Below are 20625 nucleotides of genomic sequence, written 5' to 3'. Positions count from 1 at the left end.
AATGTAGGCCCTTAGGGATCTGATTGAAAGGGGACAACCTATTCCCCTGTAATTTCATGCCATAAGCCTCATGGATTCTCTGGTGGTAGTTTGGACCCTACCATAGTGGACATTGGATTAAGGGGGAAGATGGGCATTTCTTGGATTGAAGATACATTACCAATGATGGACTCGTCAACTTTCCTGTAAGGAGAGAATTTGGTATTTTGTGAACTCTTTTTTGTGGCACCTTTGGTTTTTGTGGGAGGAATAGGGTTGTCCTTTTAGAGGTCATTCGGTCCTTTAGAAGAGATATGCTTCCCATTTTGGTTGAGAGTGGGAGGATTGGATTTTTCTATATCTTTAATCGGAACTAGGGTGAAACTTGATGGTGATCTCTCCAAAGTAGTCCTCCTCTTTCTCATGTAAGATGGGTCAAAGAAGGGGAATGGTACGGCTTCAATACTTGTTAAAGGGCCAGTAAAAGGTTTAGTTGGGGGAGTAGGCTGTTGAGAGGGCGAAGTAGACTGGGTTGGGAAATCAGTGGAAAAAGGATTGATTGCTATGCAGGCTCTTCCAGATGGGTTAGAAGTAGAGACAACTTGTGATCTTTTGCGCTTGGGCTTTGCCAAATGGGTTGATCAATGAGGCCAAATTGGGTTTGAAAGTGCGAGATGATATGCTAGTATACAAAATTGCTCAGATAATTGGTGAAGGATTTTTCTGTCTTTTCCTCTGTTTTAAGGCTGGCAAAAGAATGGTTCGTGTACAGGGGATCCAGGAGCTGAGGTGGCTACAGAGGAAACTGGGAGTTGGGATTGTCCTGTAGCGCTAAGTATTGCATGGGGATTGCTTGAGGATTGCTTGAGCTGTGGAAAATGGTTGACGTAGGAGATTTTGTGGGACAAGGCTTTTATGGTTGGCAATAACCAGATGGTGATTCGACTCCAAAAGATGGATCCCATTTGAGGACTCTGATTTTTTCTGTTGCAACTTTGGATCATCGCCCCATGTTGGGGGAGATCTACATGTGAATGCCATTGCATGGCTGGTTCTCAGAGTGAAGGTGCATCGGGGTGAACCTCACCATTGAATTGCTACTGGCAATTGAGGTTTTCATTGAGCTAAGACTTTTTGGGAGGAGTTGAGCTTCCTCTGCTGCCTGAAGATGTTTCTTTCCCTTTTCGTTCGCATTAACTACACTAGATAACTGAATCCCCCCTTGAAATTGGGAACTTGGGGACAGACTCTGTGGGTTAGGCTCCTAGATCCAAACCGAGGTTAGGGCTGGAAACACTAGTTGATCATTACGAGCAGCTTCAACAAAAGGTTCCTCACGTCTATGATTTCTGCATTGATCTTGACTTTCAGCTCGTAGACCATTTCCATACATCAATTTAGTGACATTGCTGTGAGACAGAGGACAGTAATGGTGCACATGACCAAGGCATCCTCGTAAGTAACAAAAATTCAATAGATGCTCGTACTTGAACTTTACAGTCGCTAGAATTATCACGAAACAAAAAGCAAACAAATCAAGAACAAGCAAGTGGGACATGAGGACACTAAACATCAAGGCTGCAACTCACAGAGCAGTACATGCAGCAGCCAAAGCAGACCTGCAAGAGCCTGCAACACTCAAGGAAAGCATGTAGCTGAAAAAGTAAATAAAGTGTGCTGCAAAGCACAAAAAGAAGAAAGCAACAAAAAGCAGAAAGTGTTGACACAGAAACACAAAACATCAATTGAAGGAACACATGACTGCACAGAAAAAGAAGTCAGGATCTCGATGCACAAGGCACTGCATACACCATGCTGAGATTTACAATCTGCAATGCAGTAGCAGAATAGAAAGATGTATTTTGGAAGTTTTCTTTTTGCATTTTAGTTCTTGTAACAGTGTATATATATATCAGTTCTATGTAACATAAATGAGAATGAGAAAAGAGTTTCTCCACACCACTTGTTCATCTCAGATTTTATGTTTTCTATTTTAATCCATTGTGATATATGGGGCCCATATTCCCAAGCATCGATTCAGGGTTTTCATTATTTTTTAACTATTGTGGATGATTATTCAAGAATCACATGGGTTTTCTTAATGAAACTAAAATCAGATACAAGGCCTATTCTACAATCCTTCTTCCAATTAATTCAAACTCAGTTCAATAGCAAGGTCAAGAAAATCAGAACTGATAATGGCCTTGAATTCGACATGAGGGATTTTTATAAAGAAAATGGCATCATACACCAAAAGTCATGCGTGTATACCCCTCAACAGAATGGTGTAGTTGAGAGAAAACACCAACACCTCTTGAATGTTGCCAGGTCACTCCTTTTTCAAGCTGGACTTCCTACTTCATTTTGGGGAGATGCCATCTTGACTGCAGCCTATATCATCAATAGGCTCCCCACTCCTCTCCTTTCAAATAAAACTCCCTATGAAAAGCTCTTTGGATCACCTCCTTCCTATGACCACCTTCGGGTTTTTGGCTGCCTAAGCTATGCTAGCACTTCTAAGCACCAAAGAACCAAGTTTGAACCTCGAGCTAAGCCATGCATTTTTTTAGGATATCCTGCACACATCAAAGGCTACAAACTCTATGATATGGAAAATCACACCACTTTCATTTCTAGAAATGTAGTGTTCCATGAATCCACCTTTCCTTTTCATTCCTCCACTTCCACTCCTTCTTCTCAAACTTCTTCAGACCTTCATGCTTCCTTCCCTCAGAATTTGGTTTTACCTCCACCACCACCAGATGATTCTTTTTCACATTCTCCTATTCTGCAGTTTGACATATCGCTTCCACCTGAACTACCATCCGAGCCACCTGATCTTGAATCACCCTTAGCTGCCACCTCCCCTGATACACCTCCTGCTTCACCTCATCCTAATGAAATGCATACCACCTTGCCTCTTCGAAGATCCACCAGAGATAGGCACCAACCTGCCTATCTCCATCAATACCACTGTCAGGTTGCAGAAACTATGCCTCTACAAGCAGCCTACTCACATTCCACATTTCACCCACTTAGTCATCATCTCACCTACAAAAATCTCTCTTCATCTCATCAATCTTTTTCAGTTTCCCTCTCACTCTCTTCTGAGCCTAATTCCTACAGTGAAGCTGTAAAATTCAAACATTGGCAAGATGCCATGCATGATGAACTCAGTGCCTTAGAGGAAAATAACACTTGGACTGTTACTTCACTTCCTCCCAATAAAACTGCCATTGGTTGTAAGTATGTTTATAAAGTCAAGCTTAAATCAGATGGCTCTCTCGAGAGACACAAAGCCAGGCTTGTTGCCAAGGGATATACACAAAGAGAAGGGTTTGACTTCCAAGAAACATTCAGTCCAGTGGCTAAACTCACTACAGTCCGTGTCTTCCTTGCATTGGCATCTATTCATAACTGGTCCTTATCTCAAATGGATGTCCATAATGCCTTTTTACATGGGGATCTTGATGAGGAAATTTATATGGAAATGCCACCAGGTTATCACACTCCAAGAGAGCAGATTGAGGGGGAGAAACTTGTAGGCAAACTGAACAAGTCTCTTTATGGACTTAAACAAGCTTCAAGACAATGGTTTTCCAAATTTTCTAACTCCCTCACCTCTATTGGTTTTCATCAATCCAAGTCTGACTATTCTTTGTTTACTAAGGTTAGTCAAAAAGGATTTATTGCTCTCTTAGTATATGTTGATGACATCATAGTTGGAAGCAACTCTCAAGATGAAATCGACTCAATCAAAGCTCACCTTCACAGCAAATTCAGAATCAAAGACCTTGGACCTCTTAAATATTTCCTAGGCCTAGAAGTTGCCAGATCATCCTCTGGAATCAACATCTGTCAAAGAAAATACACCCTTGAAGTCTTGGAAGATGCAGGGTTACTTGGCACAAAAGCAGTCTCTACACCCATTGAATTGAATCACAAGCTAAGTCACAACTCGAGTGAGCTTCTACAAGACCCTACAGCCTATAGAAGGCTTATCGGAAGGCTCATTTATTTGACAATCACTAGGCCAGACATCACTTATGCAGTGAATGTTCTGAGCCAATTCATGGATAAGCCCTCACAGACTCACATGCACTCAGCCTATAGGGTTCTCAGATATCTTAAAGGCTCCATTGGCCAGGGAATTTTCTTGTCCTCAAAATCATCCTTGCACTTAAAAGCATATAGTGACTCTGATTGGGCTGCTTGTCCCGAAACTAGGAGATCTGTCACAGGTTTTTGTGTGTTCATTGGAGACTCATTGATAAGCTGGAAATCAAAGAAACAAGCAACTGTTTCTAGGTCCTCAGCTGAGGCAGAGTATAGGGCTTTAGCCTCCACAAGTTGTGAAATCATATGGCTCATTGGTTTGCTAAGAGATTTCAACATCAAGCATGAGCAATCTGCCCTCTTGTTCTGTGACAATCAAGCAGCCATTCACATTACAAGGAATCCTATTTTCCATGAGAGAACTAAGCACATAGAGCTAGATTGTCACTTTGTTCGAGAGAAGGTCCTAGCTGGAATCATCACTCCAGTCCACATAGCCTCAAAATTCCAATTAGCTGACATTTTCACTAAGGCTCTCACATCTTCTACTCTTCAGTTCCTATTGTCCAAGATGGGAATCTTAAATATCTATGCCCATCTTGAGGGGGAGTATCACGAAACAAAAAGCAAACAAATCAAGAACAAGCAAGTGGGACATGAGGACACTAAACATCAAGGCTGCAACTCACAGAGCAGTACATGCAGCAGCCAAAGCAGACCTGCAAGAGCCTGCAACACTCAAGGAAAGCATGTAGCTGAAAAAGTAAATAAAGTGTGCTGCAAAGCACAAAAAGAAGAAAGCAACAAAAAGCAGAAAGTGTTGACACAGAAACACAAAACATCAATTGAAGGAACACATGACTGCACAGAAAAAGAAGTCAGGATCTCGATGCACAAGGCACTGCATACACCATGCTGAGATTTACAATCTGCAATGCAGTAGCAGAATAGAAAGATGTATTTTGGAAGTTTTCTTTTTGCATTTTAGTTCTTGTAACAGTGTATATATATATCAGTTCTATGTAACATAAATGAGAATGAGAAAAGAGTTTCTCCACACCACTTGTTCATCTCAGATTTTATGTTTTCTATTTTCTGTTTTAACAAGAATGTTGTTTATTCTCGGCAAGCTAAAACCATCAGTTATGGGTGTAGTAACATGAATTTCCACTCGAATACGAAGATATGCTTTTGTAGAAGTACCATCTTTAATCACCGGTTCAATCTCCAGGAGGCTACCAAGGATGCACCCGATTTTTCCAGCATTTTTCTCAGAGATACATTCCAGTGGGAGGCCATGGATTTGGATCCAAAAGGCCGAGTAAGTGAGATCAATTTCATTCAGACTATAACCTGAATTCCACTCTTTAAGGACCATATGAAAACCCCGAAAGTTCCAGGGGCGTTGAAACTCCAAACTGATTTGATGTTCGAGTGGAAAGTATGTTTATTTAAAGGCAATCTAAATATTTTATTATTGGACTAGAATGTTAAAACGTGAATAAAAATTATATAAATTAATTTATATCCATGAATTTAATTTTTATTTATTTTGAGATACTTCTAAGATATCATTTTATGTTTAATCTCGAGTCCATAAAAGAGGAGGACACGGAGCAAAGGGCAACGGAACCGCACATTGACTTGGAGCAAGACGCACGGCGTGGGACAAGGAGCCGCTGAACAAAACGCATGTAACGAGCCTTCTGGATTTACTCGACATGCAAGCTGGGTTGCTGGGATACGAAACGGACTTTGGTTTTTGGGTTGTAGACGCAAAGGAGTCTGGGCAAAAAAGAAAAGGATAAGGCTAAAGGAGAAACAGCAGGTTTTGTCCTACTTTTTGGGGGGTTTAGAGTTTAGACGCAAATTGGATTTTACTTCTGGGGGAAAGGACGGCAGATCTCAGAAAGAGAAAGAAAAATACATTTTTATTTTTACTTTTAAGTTTTCTTAAGGAAAATTAAATCTTAGATAAAGTCTACGGTAGATATTGATTGGTAAAAATACTTTAACTTTATTTCAATTCATAAATTAAGTTTTATTATTTAAGATTATAAGATTGAATTCTTTATTTGTTTTAGATTTTTATAAATTTGAGACAATTATATTAAATGTGATACCTCGTATTTACGTGTATTTTTAATTAAAAAATTATTTCATTTATTAAGATTATGGACTCTCTTGTTTTAAATTTTAGATGATTTACATAGTATTATTTTACAACTTCTAACTGTGAAATTTAATTTAAAGTGTTTTCTTGTTATTAAATATTGATCATTATTTAAATTGCTCTTTATTCTAAATTACTTTTGTAACACCCGTCCTTATGGTGGGACATTCGGAAAAATGATTTTAAGAAAGGAGACAGGAATTACCGTTCGTTTAAAAATTTTTACTTTCATGTTAAGATACGAAAGACTCAATATTTATAAAATACAACGTGATTCTTAATTTAAAAAGAGTTACATTGCAAAATATTAAACTTTATAATTAAAATTCTTTCACATAAAACATTATGCCTAGCCTTCTGTGCTCTTCCCCTTGGGCTGTGTCCGTCTAACGCTTACTACTCGTCTTATCCCTGGGAGGGCACACATAAAAACTAAAATGAGTCGAAAACTTGTAAGCATTACTTCATATAGTTAAAATACAGTAACAAAGGTTTTCAGTCATGCATTCATCACTCCATACATACTATACATGAGACATTCGTTCATTTAAAACATTTCGAGGTGGGGTTTTTCTTGAAAAATATTCTCTTTCGTAAAACATTTATCCATGTCTCGTGTCTTCATTTCTTAAAGAGTCTAAGCATAAATGCATTCTTTCTTAACATATATATATATATATTCTTTCTTATCACCTTCCACTGGCCGTTACACACTATTATGTCTCGTGTACGAGGGTTAGCGGTCTTCTTTTGGACTTGGACTCCTCTCATGGCCACTGGTTGGGAATCCCTTTTCAATCAGGGGCAACATTAGGTACACTACTAGTATTACTTACCTAGCATTGCAATCTGCCCAATCCTTTAGTACCCATTCATTCAGTTGTGATCATTATGTATTTTCATACATTAAAACTTTTAGCCATTTCATTCATTTGTTCAGTTCATTTTGCTCTTTTAGACTTTTCGTTCATTCTTTTCAGTCCATTTATTTCATAAACATCATTTAAAAGCATAAGTTTAAATCTCGACGTTTAAAACATCCTTTAAAATATCAGTCCATAGCATCATTAAACATCGTCTTTCATGGCCTCATTTAAAAGTATCAGTTCATAGGGGCATTTTAAAACATTTTATTCGTGTCATTTAAAACATCACTTAAAGCATAAGGCCTGAGCTTCACATTTCATTTCATAAAAATACATACAATACTTAATACGTATACTATCAATTCACATGCATATACTTAATACTTTGTAGTACATAAAAAAGGGTTGCCAAGAAGGGCCGTTATATACATATACTTGAAAACTTAGCATATTTTTTAAAAACATCTTTCATGTCATTTCGTAAAGGAAAAGCATTTTATTTTCATTTCTTTCATTTATTTAGAAAACTGTAAAAGGGTATGAACATAATACTTACTTGAACTTCATGCCATACTCATTTCATGTAGTCCATTCGTGTGTGTGTTAGATAGCAACCTACATGCATACATATAACCTTAACGCCATTCTCTATCTAGTACATAAGCAACTAAACTAGAAACACAGACTACATTTCACTTAGACACACTATCCTTCTATCCTGTCTTCTATGTCTCCCTTAGCACGTTTCCTCTTTTTGGGAACCACTTGGGTCACCTTTTCCAAATTTAGCATTCTACTTCAAGGTTTAGTAAAAACTTATACAGACTACACTTCACTTGGAACACTCTCCTTATATCCTATGCTTTTACATGCCACTTACTATGCTAAAATTTTCGAGATCCACTTACAGTCAATACCTCTTCCAAACTCAATGTTCTACCTTGAGTGCTCATTCACTAAAGTGAACCCTCATGATTCACCTTAGGGTTAAGATACTAAGACTTTCGTCTTATTCTCCTATTAACCATGTTTCGATGCATCACTCAGACAGACGAAGTCACGCATCCCAATCATAGACGGTGCACCCGTAACTTCCCTCACGCATCCTAGCCCACACTAAATCCTCATTCCCATCCATACATGCCACATGACTTTAAGCCAACTCTGAGGCTTAAATATCGTGTAACCATACTTAGGACAGATTACCCATTATATATGGTAAATCTGTCCGATACATGTGTCTCACCAAATGCACATGTACCTTGCCTCCTTATTACCTACGATCAATTTATAACCCATTGAACGCCTGTTTGTATAAACAAGCTCCATACTCCGATACCAAAATCTACTCAAACCTAATCAGTAGGACTTTCCTACTTCCCGTTCCTTTACAAGGTTCATCCCCACACTTACGCGGCAAGACCCCATTTACACTACACCTACGTCTTGTCACGTAGCTCAAGGCTAATCCCAAGCTACACTGTGACACCCATCACTACTGTAGGGTTATGTTACAACTACTTCCGGACATTGTTCCATAGTTCTTGACGCTACACAATGTGCTCTACACTCCTCAACTATGTCATCCAAAACTTCGTGACATGCCATCCGATGCATCACGACACCACATAGAGTACACTCCACATGAACTTTCTTCTATCCACACTAGGCCATACACCATTATGACGCACGCCAGACGGTGCATCGCTACACAACATGGAGTGCACACCACGTGTACTCCATTCACACACTATGCCACGACACTACTACAGCACATACTTTACACCCGCACTTCACAGCACATTCCACAACACTTCATAGCACACTCCATGGCACACTACATAACTACACCCAACACTTCACCACACAGGGAACTCCACAATCAACCACTAACATCTAACATAGATAATGAGGGAGAGAGAGTTATACCATTGTTGGGATTAACCCGTGTGTTGTTCACTACCCTTCATAGTCAATGGCATCGGAAGGGTCGTACGTGGCGGTTAAACCACGTACGGTGGCTGTCCACTACGTAAGATGGTGGTATGGGCTTAGGGAAGGGCTAAGAGTGGTCTTGGGAGGTTCATGGTGGCTGGGGTGGCGGAGCACTACAGAGCCATGGGTTTCAAGGGCTAGAATGTGGCTTGTGGGTGAGGGAAACGGAAAGGGAGAGCTACGGGGTTGCTGGCTAGTCATGGAGGGTTGAAAGAGGTCCGGTGGAGCTATGGTGGCGAGGAGGAGGTAAAACGGTGGCCCATGGCAGCGGATCTAAGCCGGGGGTCATGGAAGACTCGTGAGAGAGAGTGGGGGAGAATGAGAGGGGTAGGGATCTCGATTGGGCTTGGGGATGGCTAGGGAAAATCGCCGATGAGACGAGGTGGCTGTTGGTAGTGGTGCAATGGTGTGCTGGTGTGGGCAGCCATGTACAACGATGTGGGTGGAGAAACCTGTATGGGTTTTGTGCGATGGAGAGGGGGAGTTGCAATGGAGGAAGAGACCATGGGGGAAAGGGAACTAGCAGTATGGTAGAGCCAGTGAGGTGGTGGTGTAGCTGGGTGGTGCAAGGCGGCTCTAGGCTGAGCTGATGGAAATCGCTGAAGGGGAAGGGGAGGCTGTTGTGCGAGCTGAGGGAGAGGGAGGAGAGAGACGGAAAGGGCAAAAGGCTGGGATTTGGGTATTTAATCTAGGCTCTTCATCTTAGGATTTCCAATCTAATCCAATTGTGGGGAATTAAACATAAAATTAACTAACTTAAAAATAGATATTTAAAGATATATACACATTAATACTAATTTAAACTCAACTTTAGTTTATAAAAAATCTTCATCATTAATTAAATTATAAAGTTTTGCTAATTATTTTTAAGAGAATAAAACCATTTAATTAATTTAGAGTTTTCAACATAATTTAAATCTTATAATATTTTTAAATGACTAAAATCATTTAAATAAAATGATTTTTTACAATTATAATATTTTTGGAGCTCTTCAAAAATATTATAATTGTCTTACTTCAAATCAGGCTTGGTTCAATGACATTGGAACAAGACTCGTGAACATAAGAGAGAGAATGAGTGGGATATTACAATTTTATTGTTTTATTATTGGATTTTATTATTTTATTTTAATTAGTTACTGCGTTTAAATTATTTTATTTAAATTGCCATTTTGAAATTTTTTTCGTTTGATCTGTTTTGAGATTCCGAGTTGAAAGGAGTGGATCTTATTTCTTTCCCTTTCGTTTCTTTTTTCCTTTCTTCCTCTCTCTTTCCTCTTTTTCTCTTTCTCCCCCTCTCCCTTCAGCCCGTGCACTGCCCATTCCGAAACTTGTTTCCCTCTCTCAGCTCAACTAGCCCCACAGCCCACCACCCAGCCTCACCATTGACCACCAGTAGTTCCCCCCACTCTGGTGACCACCTACCTGTCAAACCCAAGTCGCGAGCCTCTCTCTCTCCTCCTGTGGTGGCCCACCCTGAAATGGATTTCATCCATGTGTTCTCCACCCATGCCGCCACCGTATGCCAACTTAGCCACATCCACCAAGCCGCACGACCTCCTAACAACCTCTACCATCAAACCTAGCCCATGGCAACCACTCCTCTGTCTCCCATTGCACTCACACAGCCCCTCTATGAACACGGGTTTCTCCTCGTAACGTTGCAGTGCGCCACCATGCCACCTCACCTCTATTGCCACCAACTTCTCCTCTCACTAGCAAGTCCTTCCCTAGCCTCCCCATACCTAGTCGTGCCTTCACCTTCCCCCTCTCTCTCTCACTCCCCCACGATCTCTCTCCACTTTTTTATGGCTACTCTCCACCATGGGCCACCACCCATGGCGACCAACGACCACCATCAACTCCACCGACCTCAATAAGCCCCTCCATGGCCAACCCAAGCCTCCTGTACCTCCCTTTTAAAATTCTTAGTTTGAAACCCATGACCATTGCTTGGAAAACACTGTCCTCTGCTGCTCCCCCACTTTTGGCATGGCCTTTGACCTTCAAGAATTGTCTTTCATCATTATAAGTAATTTTTTAAATAACTTTATGAGATTTAAATATATTTTTACGCTAATACCTTTTCTACAGTTTATTTGGTTGTGCTGGACCTTGGGTTTGAGTATAGGGTTCAGGTTGGATTGGAGGATGAGACTTTGTGGAAATTGGTTTATGCTTGGTATTTTTGTGATGTGATTGGTATCATGATATTCACTACATAATTTCATGCATGTTCATATGTTGTAACTGAAAGTTGGGTTTTCATGTGGAGAACTGATTTTCGGGTGGTGTATATCACGACCTCAAGCCGAGATGAGGCAATATCTTGGTGGAGCTCCTCTGGTCACTCGAGAGTGTAATATACTGAGTGATGTCCCCTGGATTAATCTCTTAAGAAGAGCATCATTTCCAAATCTTTGTAGCATTGATCCTAGACTTTTCATTTGGGGAATGATGTCATCCACAATCATATTGAACCCTCTCCCAAAAAATATCATAGCAAATGAACTCGTTCTACCAAGAAAATTTTGAAGCTTGGATAAAGAAGAAGGTGTCAAAATCCGTGAATATATGGCAGCATCACCCCCCCCCCCCCCCCCCGGGTGGCGGTAGGAATCATTTTAGTATCTCTTTTGATGTAGCTGTTAGAAAATCATCTTTAACAGCCTCAACAATTTGTAGAAACTCAAAAGGAGAAACAATCGAGATATGGACAGAGGAGAACCATTCTACCATGCCAGATTTCACGGAAACTCTAGCAGCAAAATTTGCAAAGCACCTAAATTTTCCTTCAATCTCCCTGGAAGGTGATGCCCAACTAGTAATTTCATCTATTGAAGGAGAACTCACAGAATGGAGAATCCCTATTATTACCAAGGATAGTGTATCAACACTGTCTTTTCACAAATGATAGTATTTTAAAAAAAAATGATTGATCTCAAAATTGATTTGCACACTCGATGGCGCAATGGCCCGCAACTAACTTTAAGTTTGGTAGCATTCCTTTAGCTAATATCCCTTCTAGCTATATGTATATTGATAGTAAGGAAGACACTCCTTAGAATATTAGTCTGTATCCTTCTTTCCTTCAATAAAAACTTGATTAGAATTAAACAAAAAATAAATAAATAAATAAAGTCAAGTAAAAGTCATTAAATTATTCTCAAACTCATATTATTGTACATGATTAATTATTTAATAGAGTTTATGAACTAATTAAAAGCATGCTTTGTCTTACTTGTCATTACGAAACAAAACAGGTATGTTCAAATAAATTTGGGAATATTAAAATATAATACACCTACTCAGTTGATGAAATTCTTATCCCTTCAACGGCCACTTCCCCCTATTTACATATATACAATTTAGCTCTACAAGATTGCTTCTAGATGAGCTAAGCTAAAAAAGACAGAATGAATCAAGACAGAGATTGCTTCAAAGAAAGATGGAGCGGCCTTCAGTTTTAAATTTGATTAAGGATAATTATAATGATTAAACAGAATTATTCACGTGGATGCGTGGCGTAATGGTAGCGCGTCTGACTCCAGATCAGAAGGTTACGTGTTCGCTTTGACTTTCCCCTTAAAAAAAAAAAAAAATCAAAAAGAGGAAGAAGAAGAAGAAGAAGAAAGTTGATCCAAGGGACCAAAAGGTGCCTACGTCGAGAGAAAGTAAAATAAAGAGTTTTATTACATACAAGCACAGTTATGCACTAATCTGTGTACTAATACTGATTTATTCATACTTAAAATTTAAATTAACACTGTTTTCAATAAAATCTACTTTTTGACCAATCATATCATATTGGTGCACAGATTAGTGCACAATTATGCTTGCAACTATATTTTTCCTAAAATAAAAGATAAGTATAATACTTTAATAATGAAAAGATTATATTAAAATAATAATAATCTTATAAATTGATATAATTTGATGTAGTTTGTTAGATTAAAAAATTATTTTTATTATATAATAGATCTAACAGATTATATAAAATTACGTTAGTTTATGAGATTATTTTAAATAATTATTTTATAGATATAACAGTGTTTAAAAATAAAATATGAGACCTTAGTTTGATATAATATAAAAATAAATTTTGAAAACGCAGGTAATTTTATTCTAATAAAAGATAGAGTACAAGAGTTTAATACATGAGAGATAGATTTGTATAAAATTTAAATATAAAGTTCTGCGTAGGTTTTTCTTCTAAAAAAAAAAAACAAGAATTTTTCTATGAAAACATATAATAAAAATTATTTTATTTTATTTTAATGGAACCTACATTTTTATTAAAAGATATGTTTTAACTATAAAGAAATTTTATAAAAATAAATTCACAAATTGAGATATTTTAATATAATACATTATATTATAAAATTGTTTTTGTTATAAAATAAATTAATACTACAGGAAATTAATTTTATAATTTTTTTTTTTTTTTATTTATAATTATAGTCTCTCTTATGTAAAAGCTGACGTATCAAGTATCTAGATAGAGTGGCACTGGCGCATGCCTAGTCGTTGTTGTCGGAGTGCCGCTGCCAACTCATTCAACGAAAGTTTGAAATACGAATCAGTAAACAGAAGTCTTCCAGAAAAGTGGTGGTTATCGCTACCGATTCTTCCAGAAAAATCGTCGCTTTGCTGCTACGCAATCAATCGTATACAAACGAACGAGTCAACGCGTTTTGTGCGTTTCCCACCACCAATGATATGGACATTTGCAACGAAATGAGAGTATCGTGTGGGCTCAATAAAATTTTGATGTCTAAATTAGATAAATAATCTTAATATAAATATATAAATAAATATGTGTTATATTTAGATGTTATTTTTAGAGATATGGTAATGATAATAACAACCAACCTCTAGTATACATTAAATGGAATGATCATTTTTCTGATCAATTGAATGCGTTATCTATTATTTACAATTTATATCAATAAAATTGATTATTTTAATATATAAAATGTATGGTATAGAATGATGTGTAGCATTCCACATAATTGAATAATAGAAAAAGAAAGTGTCCATAACACATGGACCTTACGAATAATCTAAGATGCTGCATGCTATGAAGCCAACCAAATTGTTTTTTTATTTTTTATTTTTATATTTTGAAATAAAAAGGAGATAAGGTTCATGTTAGAAAAGATGCAGCTATAGCAATGGCTGCAGAATGTTTTTTTATTCCTTAAAAATAAAAATAGTATTCACGAGGAAAAAAAATTGAAAATGCTAGTTGAAACAATAAAATTGATGAATAGAAATGACCGATTGAATTATTTATTTATTTATTTATTATTTAATAGTTAAAAATTAATGAATTATTATTTAAAAAAAATTTAAAATTGTGTAAAAAATGATTAAAATAGAAGAAGAAAAAAAACATTACTTTTGCACGTATCGGTTCACTTTCATCGATTATATATCGATTCCCATATCACTGTCCATTTAGATAAAGATAGCGTACAAGAGTCTAATACATGAGATGATTTGTATAAAATTCAAATATATAAGTTTGATCCTTTATATATATATATATATAATAGATTCTACTATTTCTACTATAAAAAATAAAAAATATATATATTTTTTATTATAAAAAGATACACTTTAATTATAAATTTTCTTTAGAAAAATAAATTCACAAACATAATTTAATGTGCTACGATATATTATAAAATTATTTTTATTATAAAATAAATTTAATTTATTAATTTATGAATTTATTTATATATATATATATATATTTTAGTTATAGGATTTCTTTTCTATAAAAGCTGACGTCTCATGTGTGACGTATATTAGGTGATATTAGTATATCACCCTGGATAGAGCCGCTCTAACGGGCGCATGCCTTTACGTGGTCGTCGCCGCCAACTCATTCAACGAAAGTTTGGAATACGAATCGAACAGATGACTCTTTAAAAAAGACGTCGCTTCGCTGCTACGCAGTCAATCGTGTACTAAAATGAACAATTCAACTCGCTTTGTACTCGTTAAGTTCGATGGAGTTTCAAACTTTCATATCGTGAGATTCACATGCTTGCTCAATAGCAGGAAAACATTATAAATTGCTCCGTGGTTGGCAAGGTTGAGTATTGCGTGTCTTTATTTCAGAGTTTCACGTATTGGAGCTTTCGATTGGTTAGCAAAGCAAAGTTATATATGGCACTAGCGTTTGTCGGATCGGCTGCTCTGGGAGCAGCATTTGGAGAGGCATTTGCTGTGTTGTATTCAGAAGTTAAGGATGTGATAACCAAAACCATTGCATCCAAATCCATTCTCCAACAACTGAAAAGCACGCTAGACGTGTTGGATCCACTGGTTAAAGATATACAACAATCAAACAGAGAATTGGGTCGGTCAGAGAAGGAAACACATGACCTGATCCAACAAATGAACAAGGGCGTGAAGCTCGTAGGTAAGTACTCGAACCTTACAAGGTGGAAACACTTCGGGAGATACCATTATGCAAACAAGCTTTGCAGTTTGGACGAGGCCCTTCGCAGGTTCTTTCAGATTCATATACCAGCATGGGGTTTGAGGAATGGGATAGAGGTTTTGAGGGGGGTGAATGATCTTTGTGCGCAGATGAATTCGGCTGGGATAAACGGTGTGTTGCCATGTGCGGTTCCTGAACCCCCTGATTTTACTGTTGGGATGGATGTGTCTTTGAAGGAATTGAAGATGGAGCTGCTGAAAGAAGAGGTATTGATGTTGGTGTTGACTGCTCCCGGAGGATGTGGGAAGACCACATTGGTTAAAATGCTCTGTCAGGATGAGGATATCAAAGGTACTTCATTTCAATTTCTTTTGGATTCTTACTTGCTTAATGTCTTTTGTGTGTGGAAAATACCAAAAAAGGTTTGAGAATATATATTTTAATTTCCAAAACTATTTGCGTATTATCAAACTAGTAAGTGCAACCTTCAGTGTGACAATAACCATTAGGTATTTGCCAATGAAATGAACAAATTGCACTCACACATGAGGAATCGTTCTAGTGTTGTTATGACCAAATCTTTGTCTCATTAGGTGAAACATTTTAGGCTGCAACTATGTTGGTTTCTTTCTTTCTTTTGGTATACCCTTTGAACAGTCTTAGCATAATAGAAATCTCTTGAACAAATCACACTCCGAAATTATGGCCTTGGAAGGATAAAGAAAGAAGAAAATGGAAGAAACAATTGTCATATTGCGATAATTGGTGGCACTGTCTTAGAAAGTTGCTTTTTTGCTCATATTTGTATCCTTTGCTGGGATTGTGTTGGTAATTTGATTCATATGGCTTGCCATTATCTATATTCCTGCATAGAAATGTTTTAAGACATTACGCGTACTTCACGGGCAGATTTCTTACCACATTGTGTTTGGCTAGGCAAATATGAGATTTTGTTTGTCATGGTTACAAAAACTCCAAACCTGAAGGACATTATACGAAGGATTTTTCGCCATAAGGGTGATCAAGTTCCTGAGTTTCAAAGTGATGAAGATGCAATTAACCATCTGAAGCAACTACTGAATCGAATTAAGCAACAAAATCCTATATTGTTGATCCTGGATGATGTCTGGTCTGGATCAGAATCCCTCCTTGAGAAGTTTATGTTCCATATGACAGGTTTTAAGATTCTAGTAACTTCAAGAACTGCATTTCCAAGGTTTAGCTGTAAATATAAGTTAGAACCTTTAAGTGATGAGGATGCAACAAAACTTTTTCGCCACTCAGCAATTCTGCAAGATGGGAACTCTTACATTCCGGATGATGATACTGTCAAAAAGGTATTTTTGTTACTATGGATATTTGTTTGAAATACGAAATATATATTATTGTAAGAGTAAAATACACAAATCCCCTCAAACTCTCACTATTGATGTTATGTTGTTTATTGTTTAAAATCCTTTTTATTTTTAATTAGCAAGGGGGGGTATTTTCTTTTTTGAGAATTTCAAGACATAATTTAGTTTTTTGAAGGGAAAATGGTGCATTGCAATTTTTTGATAATTTTTCCTGCCCCGGATGGGTATGTATATTTTCATCTAGTTGTACTTTTGCCTTTCGGGAAAGATAAATTTATGAGGGAAGCAATACATTATAGCATTTTCTGTCTTGATAAGTGCATGATGCATACCTAACAACCAAAATCATGTTTGCATCCTTGTAGATGTCTTTCTGGGAACTTGTTTTGTTTTTTATGCATCAATTGTCCATTAAGACTTGTATATGGAGAAAATGCAGAGATACAAACCATGTTTTCTTATGTCTAAACTAGTAATGTTGTTTAGATACCTACAGCCTTGGACAATGTTACCCCTTTAAACAACCAATAACTGATTTCTTCCTTTTTTGTGGCCTTGAACCGCAGATAGTGAAATTCTGTGGGGGGTTTCCACTAGCCCTTGAAGTGATTGGTAGTTCCCTTCGTGGCGAGTCTGCAGCAACCTGGGAAAACAGAATGCAGAACTGGACTTCTGGTGATTCTATTCTTGATTCTGTGCCGAAAGATGATCTCCTTAAATGTCTCCAAAGCAGTCTAGAATTCTCAGATAAGAAGGTCAAGCCCAAGTATGAGGTCATCATGAAGGAGTGTTTTATGGACATAGGTTCATTCCCAGAAGACCAAAGGATCCGTGTTGCTTCACTCATTGATATGTGGGAAGAATTATATGAGCTAGATGAAGTTGGCACCATTGCCAACCTTCTTGAAATCAGTTCCCGGAATTTGGCTAGTCTTGTGGTCACAAGGTATGCTGGCTTTTTATATTTGTCCTATTATTTTTTTGGGGTTTGATTTCTTCAGTATTCACTTCTAGTTGCTAGTTGCAATATGCCATATATACACGATCAATATATTCTAATTTCTTACAGTTAGATAAACTTTGAAGTTGTGTTAATAAGAGGAAAAAAAGGAAAGCCTATTACAAGAAAGAAATTCAAGAAAAGGAAAGTTGTTCCAACAGGAACCAATGAGGGATTTACCCCTATCCAATTCATCCTGTTACACAATCTCATATTGTTAACTTCTCTCCAATATTTTTAGTCCTGGAACTTATATTTTCTTGTGTGAAGACAGAAGAACTTGAATATCTTCTAAGCATCTATTTCTTATTTACCAGGAGAGATGCAAGTGAGGTAGGCAGATACTATGCTGAAGACTTTGTCTTACAACATGATCTTCTTAGAGAGCTAGCTAACCATCAGTGCAGACAGGAGCCAATAGAAAAGAGGAAAAATTTGATTTTGGACATTAGTGGAAACAATCTTCCCAAGTGGTGGACTGAACAGAAGCAGCAACATATCAGCTCCCACCTATTGTCTATCTCAACTGGTCAGTTCATTTTTCTCACTTTTAAATGCTCCCACACACATGAACACAGCCTTGTTTGGCAGAATCTTGTTTTTTTCTTTATTTATCAGAGCATTTTTGGTTCCTTATCACGACATATAGGATGTTGTTTGCAGATGAAAATTTCTCATCAAGTTGGTGTAATATTCAACCACCTGAAGTCACGGTTCTAGTTCTGAATTTTCAAACAGAGAAGTACACCTTGCCCGAGTTTATAGAGAAAATGGAGGAACTAAAGGTTCTTATAGTTACCAATTATGGTGCGTTTCGTGTTGAATTAGGTAACTTTCAGCTACTTGGGTCTGTACCCAATCTAAAGAGAATCAGATTGGAGAAGGTTTCAATTCCTTCCATTGGCAAGACTCTATCAGCATCAAGGAGTTTGGAGAAGATATCCCTGTTTATGTGTCATATTGGTCATGCATATAGGAATTCCAGTATCCAGATCTCAGATGCACTGCCAAATCTAAGGGAGATAAACATTGACTACTGCATTAATCTGGTGGAATTGCCCGCTGGGATCTTTGATATTATCAGCCTTAAGAAACTCAACATCACCAATTGTCATAAGCTGTCTAAATTGCCAGAGGGGTTAGGAAAGCTAAGGAATTTAGAAGTGCTAAGGCTTAGGTCATGTACTGAGTTGTTGGAGTTACCAGAGTCAACTGGAAGCCTCCATAACTTGGTCGTTCTTGACATCTCTGACTGCCTAAGCATTAGCAAGTTGCCAAAGCACATTGGCAAGTTGTGTAATATGAAAGAGTTCCATAAGAAAGGGTGCTTGGCATTGCATAATCAGTTGCCACCATCAATTCTGGATCTTGAGCACTTGAAACTTGTGGTATGTGACGAAGGGATGGCCAAACGATGGGAGTCTATTATCAAGGAGATTCCCGCGCACCACTCTGGTCCACAGATAAAAGTGGCGGAAAAAGATATCAACTTGAAATGGCTTCGTAATCATTTCTGAGAATGGTTTCCGAGAAAGCCATAGTTTCAATCCTATTCCTGCTAGGCTATGTGTGAGCACCCTGTTTCAAAGTCAATCTTGAGGAATAAGTTGGTTTTGTAAATGCACGCATTTTTCAATAATATTATCACCATATGATGATTGAAAGATAGAAAAAGAAAGTGTCCATAACACATGAATAACGAGCTGCAAATGATTTTGGCCTTCTCTTGTAGAAATATGCATTCTTTCTTACTATGAAGTTTGAACAATACAATTAATTTGATCTCGCAAATAAAGAGGAATTGAATGCAATAAACGGCTACTAAGCTCAGTTCTATGCCATAGAGGAATGATGGTAGTTCCAAGATGTATAATTTTCAAAAGCACGATGCCGGAGATAGGGGTGTAATTGTTTCCTCTGGGATTATTTTGTTTGGAATTTCTGCTCTGCTTGCTTTCAGTTTAAAGAGAAATGAAAATGAGAAGAAGCTGAAACATAAATTGTTTCCACTTTTCGGTTAGTTGGCGAAGCAAAGTTATGGCAGGGGCATTAATCGGAGAGGCTGCTTTGGGAGAAGCACTTGTAAAGGCATTTTCACTGTTGTTTGGAACAGTTGAAACCCGTCTGTTCGAACCCACTCTGAAATGCTTCCAATCTTTGATGCCAATAGTCGAAGACATAATACGATTAAACAGAGGTCTGGAACACTGTGAAGAGGAAGCGAAGAAATTGATTGATCAAATGAAAAAGGGTGAGAAGCTGGTTAGCAAGTGCTTGAAAATTCAGTTGTGGAACTACCGCAAGAAACTCCATTACGCAGGCAAACTCTTGGAGTTAAACATGGAAATTCTCGGGTTCATTCAATCTGATTTGCAAGTATTGAATTCGAGGACTCAGTTGAAGACTTTGGTGAGGGTGAACAATATTAATAATCACATGAATTTGCTCGTTAAGATTTCTCGGTTGAGTTGCGCCGCTCCTCTGCCCCAAGAGTATAGTGTTGGGTTGCATGTGTCTTTAAAGGAGTTAAAGGTGCAGCTGCTGAAGAAGAAGGTGCCGGTGCTTGTATTGACTGCTGCTGGAGGATGTGGGAAGACCACTTTGTCAGGATGAGGAAATTAAAGGTACTGAAGATCCTTTTGGTGCCATTTTTGCCAAGGGAAAATATTATATGCGCAATCTCTAAACTAAGTTTTGGATCTTTTATACTAGGAGTGTACCGTTGGTTTTACCATAAAGAAAATTTA

At 37.6% G+C, this 20625-nt stretch overlaps 1 protein-coding gene across 1 annotated transcript; it reads left to right on the top strand.

The window, feature by feature from the left end:
• The first annotated feature begins 15062 nt into the window (after positions 1–15062).
• LOC122314436 (probable disease resistance protein At5g66900) lies at positions 15063–19711 on the top strand. Its single transcript, XM_043130053.1, has 5 exons — positions 15063–15874; positions 16460–16860; positions 17445–17824; positions 18196–18407; positions 18542–19711. Exons 1-5 carry the CDS (start codon positions 15247–15249, stop codon positions 19393–19395), a joined length of 2475 nt encoding a protein of 824 aa, XP_042985987.1. The 5' UTR covers positions 15063–15246; the 3' UTR covers positions 19396–19711.
• The last annotated feature ends 914 nt before the right edge of the window (positions 19712–20625 follow it).

Source organism: Carya illinoinensis, chromosome 1, assembly GCF_018687715.1.
Source record: "Carya illinoinensis cultivar Pawnee chromosome 1, C.illinoinensisPawnee_v1, whole genome shotgun sequence".
Classification (NCBI taxonomy): domain Eukaryota; kingdom Viridiplantae; phylum Streptophyta; class Magnoliopsida; order Fagales; family Juglandaceae; genus Carya; species Carya illinoinensis.
Note: the sequence above shows the minus strand (reverse complement) of the source record. Positions and strands in the feature narration are given on the sequence as shown.